This window comes from Phyllobates terribilis, unplaced genomic scaffold (genome assembly GCF_046119375.1).
Source record: "Phyllobates terribilis strain yellow unplaced genomic scaffold, ASM4611937v1 Scaffold_2__4_contigs__length_985480577, whole genome shotgun sequence".
Taxonomy (NCBI): Eukaryota; Metazoa; Chordata; class Amphibia; order Anura; family Dendrobatidae; genus Phyllobates; species Phyllobates terribilis.
This window is the reverse complement of record NW_027362762.1, coordinates 844,816,910-844,835,694: the sequence shown is the minus strand read 5'-3', so window position 1 is coordinate 844,835,694 and position 18,785 is coordinate 844,816,910. Positions and strand designations below refer to the sequence as shown.

Here is an 18,785-nt window from a genome sequence, read left to right as displayed (position 1 = left end):
GAAGGTGTCCAAACTTTTGATCTGTACTGTATCTAGACATGAATATCACTGATGATAAAAACTGACTCACTGACCAAACACTGACGAAAATCGGATGAAGAACACTGATGACACTCAGACCGTTTTATGTGTACTGAACGAGGCCGAATACAGATCTCAAAACATCTTCCTTGTAATAAAATACCTCAGTTGCTGCAGAACCTCTTTGTGAAGAGCTATCTGTCCGTCCAAGTTTGCAGCAGCTGAGTACTGTATTATGTTGTTTTGCTGCAGTCAGAACCTAACGCTGGATAATACACTTGTAGCTGCTGAAAAACCTCTTTCCTTAAAGGCAGATGTAGGACGACATGTCAATTAGTGGTTGACAGAGGAGAAAACATTTCCTACAAAAGCGATCAGCTGCAGACGGCATTTGCAGGAAGAAGTTCCTGTGCAGAGACACTTGTCTCTTGTCTGATCATTAGGATGTAACGTCTGTAGAAGTATTAGCTGTCACAAGAAAATCCTTATTACTGTATATTATAATCTGATGACTTTATATGAGGGAATTACCATTTCAGAAGTTCTCTCACACAATAAACCTACTGTACACGTAAACGCATAGGATGTTCTCTTGATTCCTATTGATTTTAATAAGGCAGCCAGTTTACATTTCCTAGTAATTTGCTCATTTTTTTACCCCTATGACGTCGGCTTTGCAATTCATTAAATAAATATGGCCTTTCCGCCAATTAAATTATGTAGCATTAGCTAATAAATGTTGCCAAGAGATATATCTTGTGGATTGGAGGAATGTGCAGGGATTTCCTAATGGCTTACAGCCGTCTATGCGCTAATGTAATTAAGTATTCCAAATATTACGTGACAAAGGTAGGGAAATAATAAGTCAGCGGTAGACACCTATGTATCTTTTTTTTACAGTAATAAAAGCCTGTGAGGGATTTCAGCTTCTTCAGAGCCACTAGAGGCAGCCAAGCTAAATAAATGTCCATGCACGAATAAGGGAAGGGGGGAGGATTAGAATAAAGCACATAGCAGCTTTCACTGCTATGAAATCTCAACCAGAGATCAGCTGCAGGAAAGAAATACTGGGAGCTTGCGGGAAGCCTGCAGACACCTACAGCCTGGAATAGCAGCAGACTTTGATTATATGTATGCACAAATGGCTCGGGCTCCACAAGCAGGTAAGAAAGCGCAAAGCAGGCACAGGGTCTGCTGCTTGTTTGCCTCCTCTTGACTGCTAGGGTTGCAGTTTGAGTCAATCAGATGTGACATGGGTTGATAACTAGCATGGCAAAAGCAGTAACTGCAGTTTAACCTCTGGGTAGAGTGTTCCTCAGAAGTCTCATCAGCACGATGAAGAGATCTAAGTAGTCTCGAAAGCTTGCATTTTGGTATTACTTTATTTTAGTTACCTGTGCAAAGGTATCGCATGTACAATGAACGTCATTTAGTTTCTCATTAGCTTGTCCAGCCTGGCAGCCATCACCTGGCTGTCACCTTCATGAGTTTATTGAGACCATCTCAGCTCCGAGGACATTGTGAGACAAAGTCATTGGCAGCTGGGAAGGGATTGAACTAATGTGTTGGAATGCGGAACGTCAGCTTGTTGCTGGTGATTGGCAGATGATTTCTCCTGTCCCACCTGGTATGAACATTCCCATGGTCCATGAAGCAGACCAGGTTCCAGTTCAGTGAGAAGATGCAAGATGTACATATATCCTGAACAAAGATGATGTCACATAGTCCCTCCTGAACCACAAAAAATCTTCAGATTGCTTTCTTGATTACATTTTTGTTAGCATTTTTGACTATTTTATGGTTGGTTATATTACGACTCTTTATGATTTACCAACTTTGTAGTCTGAATTATTTACAAACTGATTAAAGGGTAACCCTACAACCATATTTTCTAAGTGGGCTACATAAGTCTTTGTCTACATGGAGATGAATTTGTTTAACCGTTTACAAAACAAAACTTTCCTCCAATAATTGAGACTGTGGGCCGGAATTAACTTCAAGATATTATTATTTGGTGGATGTTGTAAGATTACAAGTTTTTGCATGAGATAATATTTTGTGAATTCTACCCTCAGTCATGTAATATGTACAAGAAATATCATGGCTATTAATCATGAGAACATTCTGAGAAAGCAGGATAAAATCTTGCAACTTTGTCTCCGTTCTGTTTCCAAACTGTTTTTTCACTGTTTCTAAATTTGCCTTTATCTAGTTACTTATAAGAAGTAAAATGAACATGAAGTCTGGTGTTATCTTTATCATGCTTATTGGGAGTAGATTTACAACGATAGCTGAAAAGATAAGAATCAGTTTATATGGGTTTTGCCATTACAGTGGTGGCAATTTTTCTCAATGTGTTGCATAATTGCTTGCATTAATCATATTAAAGGTATTTTGCTTGTGCATCTTAAAGAGGGGGTCAATTACAATATTTATTGTACACATTGATTTAAGCCACTGAAATAAGTATTTTATCGAATATATTCTTTTTTTCATATTTGCTTGTGAGCGTCGCTATCTCTGCTCGCTCAGTGCCGATGACATGACCCCCGGCTGCAGTCGTCTCTGACATCCGGTGAGGTCACATCAATTTCCGAACTCTGAAAGTTGAGATTGCATCATTGAGGCGTGGTGTCTCACGCTGACTGCGACCATTCCCCCTGATTGACTGGGCTGAGGACAGTGTTTCACCGCACGTCACAGTCCAGTATCTGTTGAAGATTTTCCTCTCTCCTTCTCTGGCACATGCCCGTGGGCTCTGCCAATGAAAGCAGAGAAGGAGAGAGGAAGATCTTCTACAGCGCGTGACTCGCCCCCAGGGCCGTGGGGTACTCGGCAGCCGGGCCTCTTATGGATGCTGGTGGGGATATCACGGTGGCTGGCCCGGTCCGTGACCCAGGGCGGTCAATCAAAAAGGGCAAATTATTTATAAGGGATTTGGAAAGTGTTTGTGATGCTACCTGTGGATTGCGGCTAAAGGGTGCTGCCGCTGCGGAGCAGTCCTCTGGAGCTGGTGTTACGGCAGCAGGGATGGTGTGGCTCTCCACAGGTAGAGCTAGCTCCAGGGCAATGTAGCTTGTGTAGGTTGCGCTGGGCATTGTAGTGCCGGGAGGGAGAGATGGCGTAGATGAAAGAAGGGACGGAGGCAGTGCGGTGCAGTCATCTGAGTTTTTACTCACAGTTCTTATGACAGTTCCACTGGTGCACTGTACAGGTGTCAGCACTTCCTCAGGCAGACTAGGAGTACCTGACAGAACCCCACTTTCTTGTGTTCCTAGCTAGACCGTCTTCACGCTGGGTCTTTCTCCCTCCTGCTCTGCGCTTCCCACTCTCAATCCCGCTCGGGTGCTCTGAAGTCCCTCCTGTCTTGTCGGAGTTCCCGGACCTTCTTGACCCTCACGGGGATTAGAATAAGGCTTCGGCAACTGACTATATAAGCCAGAAACCTCCGGTTTTGTCAGCCGAGACTTAGAGTAACACAGCTAGACCAGGGGCCGGTCCCCTTCTTGTGGCCTACGATCCCTCTGTCTTCTAACAGACTCGGGGCGTACGGGTGCCGTCCTGCACTCGCCGTACCCCCTGGGATCCCTTCTGTAGATCGGAGCCTACTCCTCTGCTCCCCACCTGGGCCTCTAGGACTGGGCCCTGCTTGTGGAGCAGAGCTCCTAAAGAGACTCTGTTCCCTGACTGTTCTCCACTGACTAACCTGTTCTGTTCTGGCACCCTAAGATGGCTTTCCTTTATATACCTCACTCTATAGTGCTCCCCTAAACTGCTTCCTCCACCCACACCCACTACTGGTTCCCCCTACCTTTGGGTTCCCCCCACTCCAGCCAGGGACAGGGCTCAGCAGGAAAACACATTGCATCTTGCCCTTCCAGCCGGCCTGGAGCAGTGTAGTGGTGGATGCAGGTGTTGGGGTTCCGGGCAGCACTCCCTCCTTACCTGGGAGAAGGGGATACCACACCTCTGGGTGAGGTGCAGTACCTCTGTGTCGACTGAACCCTAAGGGGCGCCACACGCGCACTCGATACTGGGCTGTGACGTGCGGTGAAACTCTGCCCACAGCCCAGTCAATCAGGGGGAGTGGCTGCAGTCTGCGTGAGACTGGGTCCCGCTTCGGTGATGCAACCTCAACTTACAGAGTCTGGAAGTTAACATGACATCACTGGATATCAGCGATGGCTGCAGCCTGAGGACTGATCGAGCAGAGATAGCGCCGCTCACAGGCAAATATGAAAAAGGAATGTATTTGAAAAAATACTTATTTCAATGGTTTAAATCGATGTACACAATAAAGATTGTAGTGGACCACCGCCTAAAACAATTATTGTAAATAAGTAGCACAGAGATGTGATCTGGTGCCTATTGATTTTTATAAACTCATGCTGTACCTCTTTGGTCTTTAATACATGTACAACCTGCAATAAAAAATTGTAGTGCACATTGTAGGGGCATAAATATTCCCTAAAGGCAATGCTTTCAGCATAGAATACAGTGCCTGTGGTAATCACTATAGATGGGGCTCCAACATACGTTCCTAGCCCCCATAGTTAGAATATCTGTTATATGTAAACTAAGTGGTGATTTACCAGCCCAGTTATAATACAAAATCTAGAACATTACAATTGAGTGCATTGAATTGTTGTACAAGGCATTTCCATTCAATTATTTCATACAATCACAGATTATGGTACTATCAGCAGTAATACATCATCAGAGAATAGATTATCCCTTTGCTGTTCCCGTCCCAAATGCTCCAGTTGTGTTTTTTAGTATACAACCATCTTTTTCGGATATTTCAGTCTAAGATTCTAAAATTGTCTTCTGGTAATTATAATGATATTTTTAAGACATGAAAAAGAGAATACTTATATAGACAAAGGAAACAGATGAGATAATGACGCGCCCCCTGGGCCATATTCTTTAGGGGAATATCCGGAGCCGGATCAGATGGGAGTTGTAGTCTTCCGAGTGGCTGTGACCCGGTCCGTGCCCAGGGTGTCAAGCTCAGAGTATGTGGCAGTCCTACAGATGTTATTAAGTTCTTAATGTCGACTACGCCACCCGTTGTATTGCGGTCACTATGGCCGCCACTGCAGCAGGGTCCGCTGAGGCTGATGGTGTTGGTGCAGCTTTTGGTAGTATAACCCCCAACGGGTGGGGTATAGCCTCAGGGGGTCAGGTGCAGAGGATGGGGGTTGTGGTGGTGCAGCATAGATGTTAAGTGAAGACAGAGTCGGGTTGTGCAGTTTAGGGTATTTACTCACTGCTGATGTTCCGGTCACTCCAGCTTCAAGTGACCACCCGAGCCGTGCTGCGTCCACCAGGTCCTGGATTCAGCCAACCCCCAAGCAAGTCCGGAGCGTGACCCTGAGCTCTCCTTCTGTCCTTTCCTCTGGCCGTCCCCACTAGTGATCCACCTAGGTCCAGCTCCCTCGGGCCTTCTGTTGGGAGACCCTTGGCCTTGGGTTCCCTGACCCTCCACGTGGTTTGCCTTCGGGGTGGATGTGGTGGGTGGCCGTGGCAGACGCTGCCCACGGCCTCCGGTCTCTGGCTAGGGTGTGCTTTTGCCCCCACCAGTTTGGGATCCGGTACCCTAATGCCGACTCTTCACCCGGGGATTGAATTTGGGTTCTCAGAGTCCTTTCTTTGTCCCCTCTGGGTCTTTCCTTCTCTGCTCCACTCTCTCTCTCTCTGCAGGCTCATCTGGACCTCTGCTTCCTACTGACTCTGACAGACTGACCCTGTTCTAAGATGGTGCCCACCTTATATACACCCTCTATGTGTGAGCTCAGGTGACCAGCACCCAATGAGCTCCTAACTTTACCCAGGCTGCTCCCCCTATCTGCCCCTACACTACTTGGGATGTTCCACCCCCCTCCCACTCCAGCCAGGAACAGACTCGGTCGTACCTGCACATTTCTAAGTGGGAGTACCGTCGGCCTGCCCCTCGGAAATGGGATGTGTGTAGTGCATGCAGCCTACCGAGCTCAGTTCCACACTCCATCCTTACCCGGGAATGGAATATCACACCTCTGGGTTGAGGTGCAATACCCCTGTAGCAGCCGAATCCTCAGGGTGCTACATTAATATTTCCGAAATACTTTAAATCAGATCACTGCTGGGTCATAGACTTTTTTCTTCGGTCTATCTCTTGACTTGAAACATTGATTTTTCCTTTATTTTTCAGACAGCCAGTATTTAGTAGCTCAAAGCTAAACCTATTTACTGTCTACTATTTTTGATTGCATTTACAGTATAATATATAATGGCCTGTAATGTCTTGGCACAGCTGGACTTCAGTGACAACCAGCTGGGATAATGATTTTTTTCCTCGCACAAGACGTAGTCTGCTTGCAATTTTTTTTTGCCATGTCAGTCATTGTGACCACATCTCTCTGTCACTCACTGTGACTCTGAATGTCTGTTTTGTCAGACTAAATTCACACCCTACCGAAAAAGCTGCCTGAATAGCTTTTCTGCAAGCATAACCCTTAGGAAAAAGAACAAGAATTTGCTTCTACTACTTTGCAATCATTTATTTCAGCACATTATTTATCCCTGGATGAGTGTTAGCAACATGTCAAGTGTTGAGTAAGAATATTGGATGGAAAATCCTACATTGAAATGAATTGCCTCCGGTCTTGTAAATGTATTTCATTAAATTAAAACAAACTGTCGCTCATATTAGTTCCTGCAAAAAGAGGAAAAAATGTTAGCTTTGAGTGGTTCTCATGAGTAGTGTTGAGCGAATTTGTTCGGCATTTCAAATTTGGGTTCGTGTTCAGGGTTCCGGCTTGTTCACGCCAAAAAATCGGCTCCGCCCATGAACATCCCTGATTTGCCACGCTGTCACGCAGATGGGCGGGGACGAATTTTTTGGCGCGAACAAGCCGGAGCCCCGAACACGAACCCGAATTTGAAATGCCGAACAAATTCGCTCAACACTACTCATGAGTCGACTCTTGACACTCATGTTATCATCTCCAAGCTCTGAGTTTTACAGAGCTATATTATGGCACCCAAATAGATGCATGTGGCCATACTGTACCTTGATTTTTCTCTGATTTCATATGAGCAAATACTTAAGTTAATAAGCTTGTAATACAGTATCACACTGAGCACCATATGGTTACACACAAAGTCCCCTTGTTTAACCGTGTAAGGCTTTGCTGACACGTTTGGTAATGAACTAGCCGTTCTTTATAGCAGGTTTCCATGTCCAGGTCTAGGTTGATTGTCTTAATTACCTCCTGAGTGTTAAGAATCATCTAAAAAAATAAACCCCCTGTTATATATGATGTGAGCATAATCTATCAATACTGTGCCACTCTACAATTATGTACACATCGAAAGGAATAAGAACAATGGTCTAATCAATCAGCAGCAGCGCATTACTGGAAGCGGAACAATTTGCCCGCGATTAGAGTCAGCAGTCTATCCAAGGCAAATCTATTCAGCAGGATGGTTGGAGAAACACTGATTTTTCCATGCTGATGACTTACTAAATTAAACAACTTCCACAGTCAATGTAATTGGAAAAAACAGTTCCCCAAAGAAAATGATGGTTAAGTTAGACTGGTATCTGATAATATGGTAATGAAAGGTAGAAATGTAGGCACAATGATGACAGTATAGGCAGAATTACAATATTTCTGAACTGATTGAAAGCATTAAATACATTTGAAAGGCTGTTCCTGGGAAATTAAAGGGAACCTGACAGTTGATACATACTACATGATCCAAGGGCAGCATGTACCATACACTGGCTGTGTGAACTCAGCCATACTCTGAGAAAAACATACTTTAAAAGCCACCAGGGAAGGGGTCGCTTGGATGACTAGCCAGACAGGCGGGTCCCTGGTGACTTCTCTCCATCTTCTCTCCATCTGCTGTCATTGACTAACAGGTCTCTCCCTGTATGCATGTATAGTAAAAGACCTGTCACACTAAGAAAGCAGGCTTGGAGAAGCCGCCAGGGACCCACCTGCCTGACTAGTCTCCCAAGAGGCTTTGTCCCTGATGGATTTTAAAGTTTATTTTTCACTGAAACGCTGTAGTTTTTGTGCTGCTGTTGATCAGGCAGCTTATATCAGCTGTCAAATTCACTTTAAGGCTCCATTCACAGATCCGTGTGACACCTCAAAGTGCTGTCCGATATTTTTCTCGGGCAGCACTCTGACCTATAGTTTAGAATAGATGTGTTCACACATCCATTAACATCACAGATCAAAGAGTCAGATCCATGTGACTCAGAGCAGGTCCAATTCTGATCCATTTTATTTTTATTGCTGATGTTGCATTTGGATGCCGCAGCGATTCATGGGGTATCCAAACATAATGTTAGTGGAAGTGCAAATAGTGCTGACACATGATTGATCTGTAGCTAATGAAAGCATACAGTAGTGTTCAAAATAATAGCAGTGTGTTCAATAACATGAGTTAAGCACAAAATCTTTATCCTGGTTTTTATTTCCATGCATTAGGAACATGGCACACGGTTTTCCAATTCAAAACATGAAGAGAAATGTATATAATTTTCAACTACTTCATAGAAAATAACAAAAAATGACCATTGGGCTGTTCTAAGAAATAGCAGTGTCTTCATTTGTCTTTACAAACTCACAATATGTACTCTTTTTTTTGAGAAGTTAGCATTCCTGTGAATCACTAACCTAATATTTAGCTGTATACCCACAGTTTTTTAGAACTGCTTCATATCTATGTTGCATAGAGTCAACCAACTTCTGGCACCTGTCAACTGTTGTTCCAGCCCAGGATGTTTTGACTACATCCCACCATTTTTTGGCATTTGTTGGCTTTGCCTCAGAAATGGCATTTTTGATGTCGCCCCACAAGTGTTCTATCGAATTAAGGCCCGGGGATTGGGCTGGCCACTCCATAACCTCAATTTTGTTGGACTGGAACCAAGATTATGTTCGTTTACTTGTGTATTTAGGGTCGTTGTCTTGTTGAAACACCCATTTCAAGGGCACATCCTCTTCAGCGTAAGACAAAATGACCTCTTCAAGCATTTTAATATATGCAAACTGGTTCATGATCCCTGGTAGGCGGTAAATAGGTCCGGCACCATAGTAAGAAAAACATGCCCATATCATGATGCTTGCACCACAATGCTTCACTGTCTTCAGAGTGTACTGTGGCTTGAATGCAGAGTTTGGGGGTCATCTGCAAACTGTCTACAGCCCTTGGACCCAAAAAGAACAATTTTACTTTCATCATTCCACAAACAGTTTCTCCATTTCTCTTTAGGCCAGTTGATATGTTCTTCGGCAAATTGTATCCGCTTCAGTACATGTCTTTTTTTTAACAGTGGAACTTTGCGGCAACTTCTTGGTAAGAGATTAGCTTCACACAGGTGTCTTCTAACTGTCACAGTACACACAGGTAACTTGAGACTGTCTTTGATTATCCTGGAGCTGATCATTGGTTGAGCCTTTGCCATTCTGGCTATTCTTCGATCCATTTTAAAGCATTGGAGATCATTTTAGCTGAACAGTCTATCTATCTGTCTTGACTTCTTTATAAGTTTTACCCTCTCCAATCAAATTTTTAATCAAACTACACTGTTCTTCTGGACAATTTCTTGAATGACCCATATTTCTCAGGCTTTCAAGGAGAAATGCATGTACAACATGTGCTGGCTTCACCTTTAAATAAGGGCCACCTGATTCACACCTGTTTCGTCAAAGAATGATTGACCTCACTAATTGAACTCCACACTGCTATTATTTTGAACACACCCCCTTTTCAATTAATTATTCAAATACACAGACTCAAAAACATGCAGATCATGAATGCTGAGTCTGTCGGTTTTCTTAGAATCTACTGCACCAACTGGTAAATTGTTTGACATGTGGTAATATAATTTATACCAAAAACAGTGATTAACCTGGTTAGTCATATTGGACTGCTATTATTTTGAACACTACTGTATAAATAAATTAAAGAGCAGGCAAGATGGATGTGAAGAAAGGCTCTTTGTAGTGTTGGACGACCCATATAATTATCATCAGTAATATTACTAATAATAAAGCAAGATAACAAGAAAAGGACTTGTCTTAAATGGTGATTCCCATTTTATTCAGTGGTATCATATCGCCAGGATATGCAATTCGTTGGGGACTAACTTTTGGAACAATTACAGATCCTGAAATTGAAGCTGCCAGGCTTGCAGGCGACCCCATTTACTTACAAGAAGCAGTGCTGAAGTTCCCCGCTGTGCTACAGCCCCTATATTCTCAGGATAAGTGAACGTCCCAGTACTCTGACCCATTGTTCATAAATTGATGGGATATTCTATTGCTGTTCTGCGACTTAAAAGGGGTAATAAATAAGAAGAGGCCAAATACATGATACAGGAACAAAGTGCCGGATAACCGGTCAAATCTGTACCGGGACCAGAACAATAAACACCAACTCAGACTAAATGGCTAAAGAGAGAAAGCAAGAGTATAATACACAATATTTAAATAATGTCATATATCCATACAACAAAAGCATATCTCCCAACTTTTGAAGAAGAGAAACAAGGACAGATCATGCGTCGCGCATAGCGTGCTGCTGCAAATTTTGGCCATGCCCCTGGTCACACCCCAATCCACGCCCATTTACCATTTCTTTCTCACCTGGCAGGAGGAGTTGTCAGAGGGACGCTGGTAATGAGGGGCATTCAGCAGACAGACCTCATCCCCATTCCTGGTATACATGGCCTCATCATCCTCAATCCTGGTATGCATGGCTCCCTCATCCCCAATCTTGGTATGCATGGCCCCCTCAGACCCAATCCTGGTATGCATGGCCCCCTCAGACCCAATCCTGGTATGCATGGCCTCCTCATCCCCAGTCCTGATATACATGGCCCCCCATCACTGCACACATGAAAAAAATAAACAGTTCTACTCACCTTCCTTACTCCCCTCTGCTCCAGTGCTGCATCCTGTTCTGCCAGCAGATGATTTCAGCATCTGAGCAGCGGATGACATCACTGTCATGCGCCCTCAGATGCCGAGGTGAGCTGCGGGGATATTCACTCCTCTCCACGCCGGAACTATGGGCGTGGAGAGGAGAGAATAGTTCTCCTCAATAGCGCACACAGCAGAGAACGCGCTCTTGCTGCGGCTCCGCAATCCTCTGTGCCCGCTACTAAAGAAAATTAATATTCACTCTTCTCCACGCCTGCGATTGACAGCGTGCGCAATTAAGGAGAATGAATATTCACTCCTCTCCACGCCTGCGATTGACAGTGTGCGCTATTAAGGAGAATGAATATTCACTCCTCTCCACTCCGATGGGCGTGGAGAGGAGTGAATATTAATTTTCTTTAGTAGCGGGCACAAGTGGCAGCTGTAGGTGTCGGCTACTACCTGTGCTCGCTGCTCCACCGCCGCAACCCACCCCAGCACCCTCCACAGCTGGGAGAACATCAGCTACTGTCCAATTGGCTGCAAAAAAGAACAGAAAGTAGAAGTCTAATAACAGACCAGTATGAAAACTACAATATTGTTTTTTTCTATATACATATAATATGATTAATAAAAAAAAAATAACATTTTGTTAAAAAAAATACATTTAACATAAAAACCTTATTTAAGAAATATGTAATGATGACACATTCCCTTTAATGAGATGGAAATAATCCTTTAAATGACATTTACAATGGTGCTCTTACAAATATGTTGCCCATAGCCACACATTAGATCCAGATTTCTTTTTTTCTGGTTCTAGCTGGGTATGAAAATAATAATGAGATTGATTGCTATAAGCAAAACCGGCAGTAGTTTTTACACTGGCCGCCATGCATAAAAACTGTTGTTATCTGGATATTTTTGTTTAGAAGCTTCACTTTTATTTCTGGTGGGAAGATGTCATGTCGAGTCACAAGCATGGCAAAAGTATAATCGTTCTTGTCATTTATGAGTTTTCTGTATGTGACACTGGAGATAAAGTATTATAAGGCAGCTGATACTTGTCTCTGTGCCTTGGACTCCATCATTAGCGTTATCTTTTCTTTTTTTAAATAATTTACTGGAGATAACTGTGAAATATTTAAACTTGCCTTCCAGTTATGAGCAGCGTGTGTATTTTAAAAAAGAGATTACCTTCAACAAGTTAATCAAAAATACCATTTTAATGGCAACTCAGCTGAACTGTTGACTACATAAGGTTTTCCACTCATTGACAACCCCTTATTTATGAATCCAGGGCGGTGAAAACAAATAATAATCGATACTCACCTCCTGGGCTGGCGCCGCTCCCCCATACTGAGTCCTGTGCTCGCTTTCTGACTCTTGAGATCAACATCCAGCAAGGTTGTTACTTGAGCACTGCAGACCATCAGTTAGTAAGCAGCAGCATTCACTTTTCGCCCAAGTAGATGTTGATCCCAGGAAACTGTAAGGGAATGCAGGGCTGGGTATAGGGGAGTAGGAAATGAATATCACATTTTTTTTCATTAATTTTCACCTCCTTGGGTTCATTAATAAGGAGTTGTCCAGTGGAGGACAACCCCTTTAAGTATGTTGATAAAATAGGAATTCCTTTATTGATGGAACAAAGAATTGTCAGATTAAGTGAAGTAGTCTAATGTTAGTAAAGCTCTTAGAGATTGAGTAGAATACAAAGAGTTTGAAATGTCTTTTCTAAATAGATTTGTTTTTTTTTAATATACGAAAAGTTTCAATTTTACTTAAATACTTATTGTTTTTTTTCAACAAATGTTCCATAAAAGAATAGTATAAGCAAACATAAGAAACTTTATAGAACTTCTTATTCTAGAATTCTGCTTCTTTCTCCTCTTGTGAGCCATTTATTTCCTTCTCTCCTGCATTCTGAATTCACCAGCCACTCTGATAAGCAGCTCAAATCTGTTCTGCCAGTAAAGTGAGGTGTCAGGTTACACCTTTTATTATACACTACAGATAGAGAAAAGGAGGAAGGAAGAGTGCTGAGTACTCAGCAAAGTGAGAAACAGGCAAACAAGGGCAGATGCTGGCAGCATCAGTTTAAACTGACTTACTTCACTCCAGTGCTGGAGTCACAGCCACACAGCTCAATACTGCTGCATAATATATTCCATGCTGCTGTTGCTGCTTCTGTTTGTGTTCTACAGAGGAACAAGAGCAAGAATCCATCTGTGTGCACTGTACATGGGAGACATAATAGCAGCTAGTATCGATTAACCAGCTCAGATAGAACTAAAAATGAAAGATAGAAGCTGCAGAATAGAAAACTTGTAAAAAATGAAGACTACAAGTCATATAATGTCCATAAATGGTGTTACTCCTCATGTACACACCTGACAGCTTCTTCTGAAAAGGACACTGAAATAACGGGAATACGTTAAACATTTTTGAGCCCACACTAATATATACCCATTTTTCACTTACCAATCGGTCCTGTACCTGAGTTACAGTAGACATTTGATTCATTTGCCTTTTTGGCAAACACAAAATTGACTGTCAAAAGTTCTGAAAAAATAAACCTTCTCTAGCCCTTTTTACATAGAATAACATGCAACAATATGACCAAAATAAGACGTCATAATGAAAGTGCTTGGATTTATGATGCCGAGTCTGACTTACAGCCTTGTTAAGAAAATTTATTCGACGTGTTTTATAACTTTGATTATTTCTTGATTGTAATTCTGACATGCATTTGATGACATCTGACAAGATGTAAATTATAACTCACCATCAAGCTCATTGATCATACTGGTTATTGCTTTTACAGAGCATCTGTCACTATTTTCTGACTTCTAATCAATATTAGCTAATAATAGACAGAGAGCATTTAGCTAAATGCCTTACTTTTTAGTAACCTGTAGTACTTCAATGGCTGGAGACCTGGTGTTTGCCCATAGCAAAGAGCAGTAATCTTCAACCAGTTATGTTTTAAGCCACAAACATGACTTTTATGCCTTTATTTTGCATAAATATACACTTTGATGCAGACTGCATGAGGGCGCCAATGATTTTTGTCTTCTTTTTATAATTAATGCTGAGATATTAAGAATGCCCTGGCTGTGAAAAGATTGATGAAACGTAAAAGTTTATGCAATATATACATTGATAGTCTGTAGAATCACTGAATTTTGCATTGAAATGGAAATAGAAAGTGTCATACTTTTCTTTTTTTACAATTGGACCTACTTTATGTCTAATCTACAGCATGAAGAATATCCAAAATAATTTTACTTTAAAATATCCCTGTAAATTGATATAATTTTCTTAACATTTTTGTTCTGGTATTCATGATACTAATGTGAAAATTGCAGGGAAAAAAACCCAAGAATAGTCTTTTATTTTCATTGTGCCCATTTAATAAGTTATGTATATTCATGTTATCATGTTTTACTTGTAGACATATTCTCGTTTTCAAGTTAAACAATATGAGAATGGGAAGAATTATTTTCTCGCACATCTTTTTATGTGCCCATGACTCTGGTGCACTCATCTCCAACTGAGTGACAATTGGGTTACAACGAGAGAACCGATTTTTTTTTTCAGAGAGACTGAGGATATAATGGAATCTAAACAATCATTGTACAGAAGAACAAAATACGAGCTATTGGAAGCTCAGGATAAACAAAAGAAGAACCGTAACATGAACTATAATAACACAGCAGTGAAATACTGGAAGACTGGAAGAGCTAGGTAATCCAGAAGTGACCACAAATAGCTCAATCGGTCACTTTGAGAGGGAATAAGACGTCATTTCAAACTACTTTCCAATTTAAGGTCTGCACTGGGAAAGTCCTGACGCAATAGATAGTTGATTGTAAGGCTTTCAGAAGACAGAATAAAAGAATCCTTCTATGACTGCATTTTTTTTATTTGAAGCATTAACCACTTAAAGAGGACCTGGCAGATTTTTCTTCTTATTTTATTCCCACTGCTTCCGTGAATATTCTGTTTTTTTTTCTAATTTCATAATTACTAAATATTATGGTCTTTACCAAGAGGGCAGCGCTCACAAGATACCTTGGGTGAATTTCAAGCTGCTCTGCATTATTAAGCCCCAGCATCTCTTTGAAAAAGATCATAAAATGTAACATTAATTAAAAAGTTCCATATCTCTGTTGGATTAAAAAAATACAAAAAAACCCCCAGAATAGTCAGTGGCACAGCGGGAATAAGACATAAGGAAAAACTGGGCACTTTTAAACTGATAATTGGTCCTCTTTAAAGGGACTCTGTCAGCACAGAATGACTGTTCAAACTATGTCCCGCCGCCCAGTGCATCATGGCGGAGCCAATCATTTAAATGCATCTTCCCACCTGCTTGTTTTCCCTCTATCTTCGTCTCCCTTATTCTATCACATAGCAGGAGCGTTTCCTGAAGTGGTTTTCGTTTGAAAAATTCGTTATGTCTAACCTCATCAAAATAACCCTATGCACATACCCGTAGATCATGTTAGTCATATTTGGTATCGCTGTGTTCAGAAATGTCCGATCCATCAAAATATCAAATAAACAGCTGCGCGCACAAAAAAACAAGTTATCACCCACCGCCAGATCCCGAAAAATAGAAATGCCACAGGCTTCGGAAAATGGCGACAAATGCTAAAACTTTTTTTCATACAAATTTCAGAATTTTTTTTCACCACTGTAAAAATAAACTATACATGTTCAGTATCTGCATAATTGCACTGACATGGGGAATCATATTGCCAGGTCAGTCTTTCCATAAAGTGAACATGGTAAATAAAATAAAAAAAAAACAATTGTGGAATTGCACTTTTTTTTGCAATTTCACCGCACTTGGAATTTTATTCCCGTTTTGCAGTATACTATATGGTAAAATCAATGGTGCTATTAAAATGGTGCTTGCAAAAAAACAAGCCCTCATATGGCTACAATGACAGAAAAATAAAATAGTTATGGCTCTGGGAAGAAGGGGGGAGGAACAAAAATTAAAAATGGCCATGTCGTGAAGGGGTTATAAATAATAATAAAGCTGCTCCATCCTTTACTATAGAAATCAATGGAAAGGCTACAGAGATGCCACAAAGACTCCTGGATGTCTTTTTGAGTGTTTTATAAGCGGTTTTGAGGCGTTTTTGTCTCGTAGAATGCTAGCATTTTATTCATTGCTTAATGGATTTAAAAAAATGTGAGAAAATCACCTACAAAAAGACACTTAAAAACATTTATAGAAAGCACTTTAGGAAAATACACTAACAAAATGGTTTGTCAAATGTTATCAAAAGCTCTTCAGTACACATAAAATTGCCTAGAAAACACCACATTGCAGGAGCGTTTCCTGAAGTGGTTTTCGCGTGAAAAACTCATTATATCTGACCTCATCAAAATAACCCTATGCACATACCCGTAGATAATGTTCGTCATTTTATTAAAGGGGTTTTCGGTTTTATTTAGATTATATTAAAAAATGATCTGTAACTTTCTAATATACTTTAGACCTGATCTATAAAGGTGTTTACGCCAGAATTCTGACATAAAACACCTAGAAATGTCTCGATGTTGTAAAAAAGTTTTGCAACTTCGGCCATTTTTATGCCGGTCCTGATCAGCATCACGAAAGTGGGGAGAGCTGGAATGAGATGGGGAGTGGTGAAGCCCAGCCTGCAAATTCATCACAATTTATGCACCTTTAATGCCTTTAGTGACATAAATTATGCCAGAAATGTACTCCATTCCCCGACTGGAGTAACATTTTTGGCAGAGACGCACGATGGTTGTAAATGTGCAAACGTGTAAACTAAAACTAAAAAGACTACCTTTTTACACTAGCATTAAAGAAGCATTTCAAGAGAACCATTCCCCAAATTTTTCATGTTGAACTGGACACAATGTAATAGTGGCTGCAGATCAAAATAAAACGTTTTGGCCTTTTTTTCACCTCTCAGTCACAGAGATATTAGCAATCTTAGGCTGCGTGCCCACTATGCTTTTTTCAAGCGTTTTTGCCGCGGAATTTCCGCAGTGAAAACGCTTAAAAAATGCTTGGTAATACGTGCCACATGGTCCCCAATGATAATCCGCATGTGCTTTGCACATGCTGCGGAAATTTCCGCTGCGGATTATCATTGCGGAAAAATACGCAGCATGTCCATTAATTTTGCGGACACGCAGCGTAATTGCCGTCATTGACTTGCATTGGACCGCATGACATCCGCATCACTGCATCTGCACAAGCGGATATCACAGGGTTCAATGTGCGGATGGTACCCAGGTTTGGAGAAGATGAGACTCTCCTCCAGACCTGGGTACCATAGAAACTGTAAAAAAATGAATTTAAAATAAAAAATAAAGATTATACTTACCTTCCGATGTGCTCCCGGTGTTTTCTCCCCTCTGTCTGGTCTGCTGTATGGGTCGCGTTGTTGTGAAGGACCTGCCATGACGTCATTGAGTCATGTGACCTGTCACATGACTCAATGATGTCACCGCAGGTCCTTCACACCACCGCGAGCCGCCCAAGACACCGGACGCAGCAGAGAAAACACCGGGAGGACATCGGAAGGTGAGTATATTCTTATTCTTTTTTTTTAACTAACTTGGTCACACTACTATAAATCCATGTCGGGTTGTCAAGCACTTTCCAAGTGATGCTAACATCGCTTGGAAAAGCGCTTGATAACCTACATGCAGAAATGCATGCAAAAACGCTTGACAAATGCTTCTACCTGGCAGGAAAAACACATTTAAAAACCGCATGCCTTTTTCCTGCCAGGGAGAAGTGGAAAAAATATGCAGCATTTCTGCATCGTGGGCACATAGCCTAAGAGTTTGGCACCGAATCAGTTAATGTTCATCCAAGTGAATGTTATCAGACAGTTTTCACTGGGGGCATGTACTTCTTCCTCCTGTATGACATTGCCCAATCATAGGCAGGCAACAACACTCAAGAGAAAAAGAATACGCCCCCAGAATAACTTTAAACAGGCTACTCCTGTGTGAGATGTAATGATAGCTTGATCTCACTGCAGAGAAATTACAAGTTGCCTGAGCTCAACAGACTGAAATGTGATTTCTGACACCTTTAAGCTCTCATCTCCAAACTGGCAGTGTGGGGGGAGGGGCAGTACAGCAGAGGTGAAGGTGCTATGAGAGGAGGAGAGCTGATAGAAGGGTTTGCAATGTGACATAACTAAACTCAGCTGTGTTGCTGTTATGATCTGCTACAAGCACTAAGGAAAGACAGGAGATCTGTCCCTACAATAGAACTAAGCTGGATCCCTACGATGTAACGGGGAACCTGATCCTGCGATCAGACCCGCTAAAGTCCTCGGCTAGTCTGAACGAAGACCTATAGATGTGTGGAAGGGATCCCTACCCGAACTAGGACCTGGGAGAAAGATGGACACCTCCTAGCAGAAATTGTAGCAGAAATAAGACAAACAAACAACATAGAACATAGAGGTCCGAAGACCTAGCAAAACTGACTGAGAAAGGTAACAGAGCACCAAGCTAGCTCAAGAGTAGAAATTACAATGAAGTCCAGCAAGGCCAGGAGGGCGGAGCAGGATTAAATAGGCAAAAAAGGTCATGTGACCAGCAAACTAGAAAAAACCTAACAGGAGAGTTCTAACAGTTGCCCCTCCAACACATGGTCTACCAGGAGATGAGAGCTCAAAGGAGTCAGTAATGATACTCAGGTCTGCTGTGCTCACAGCAACTTATAAACTTATAATCACTCTGCAGTGATTACCGTACAGGGCAGGGATGTCTGTCATTATTATATCACATAGGAGAAATCTGTTTTGAGCTAGGAAG

The 18,785-nt window shown here is 41.8% G+C and overlaps 1 protein-coding gene across 3 annotated transcripts in view; it reads left to right on the top strand.

The window, feature by feature from the left end:
- The first annotated feature begins 957 nt into the window (after positions 1–957).
- PITPNM3 (PITPNM family member 3) overlaps positions 958–18,785 on the top strand; it is a 901,527-nt gene continuing 883,699 nt past the window's right edge. For all 3 annotated transcript variants that reach the window (XM_073667825.1, XM_073667827.1, XM_073667826.1), the window contains exon 1: positions 958–1,184. In XM_073667825.1, the coding sequence (XP_073523926.1) occupies positions 1,151–1,184 (34 nt within the window). In that variant the 5' untranslated portion in view covers positions 958–1,150. The remainder of the gene's footprint in view (positions 1,185–18,785) is intronic.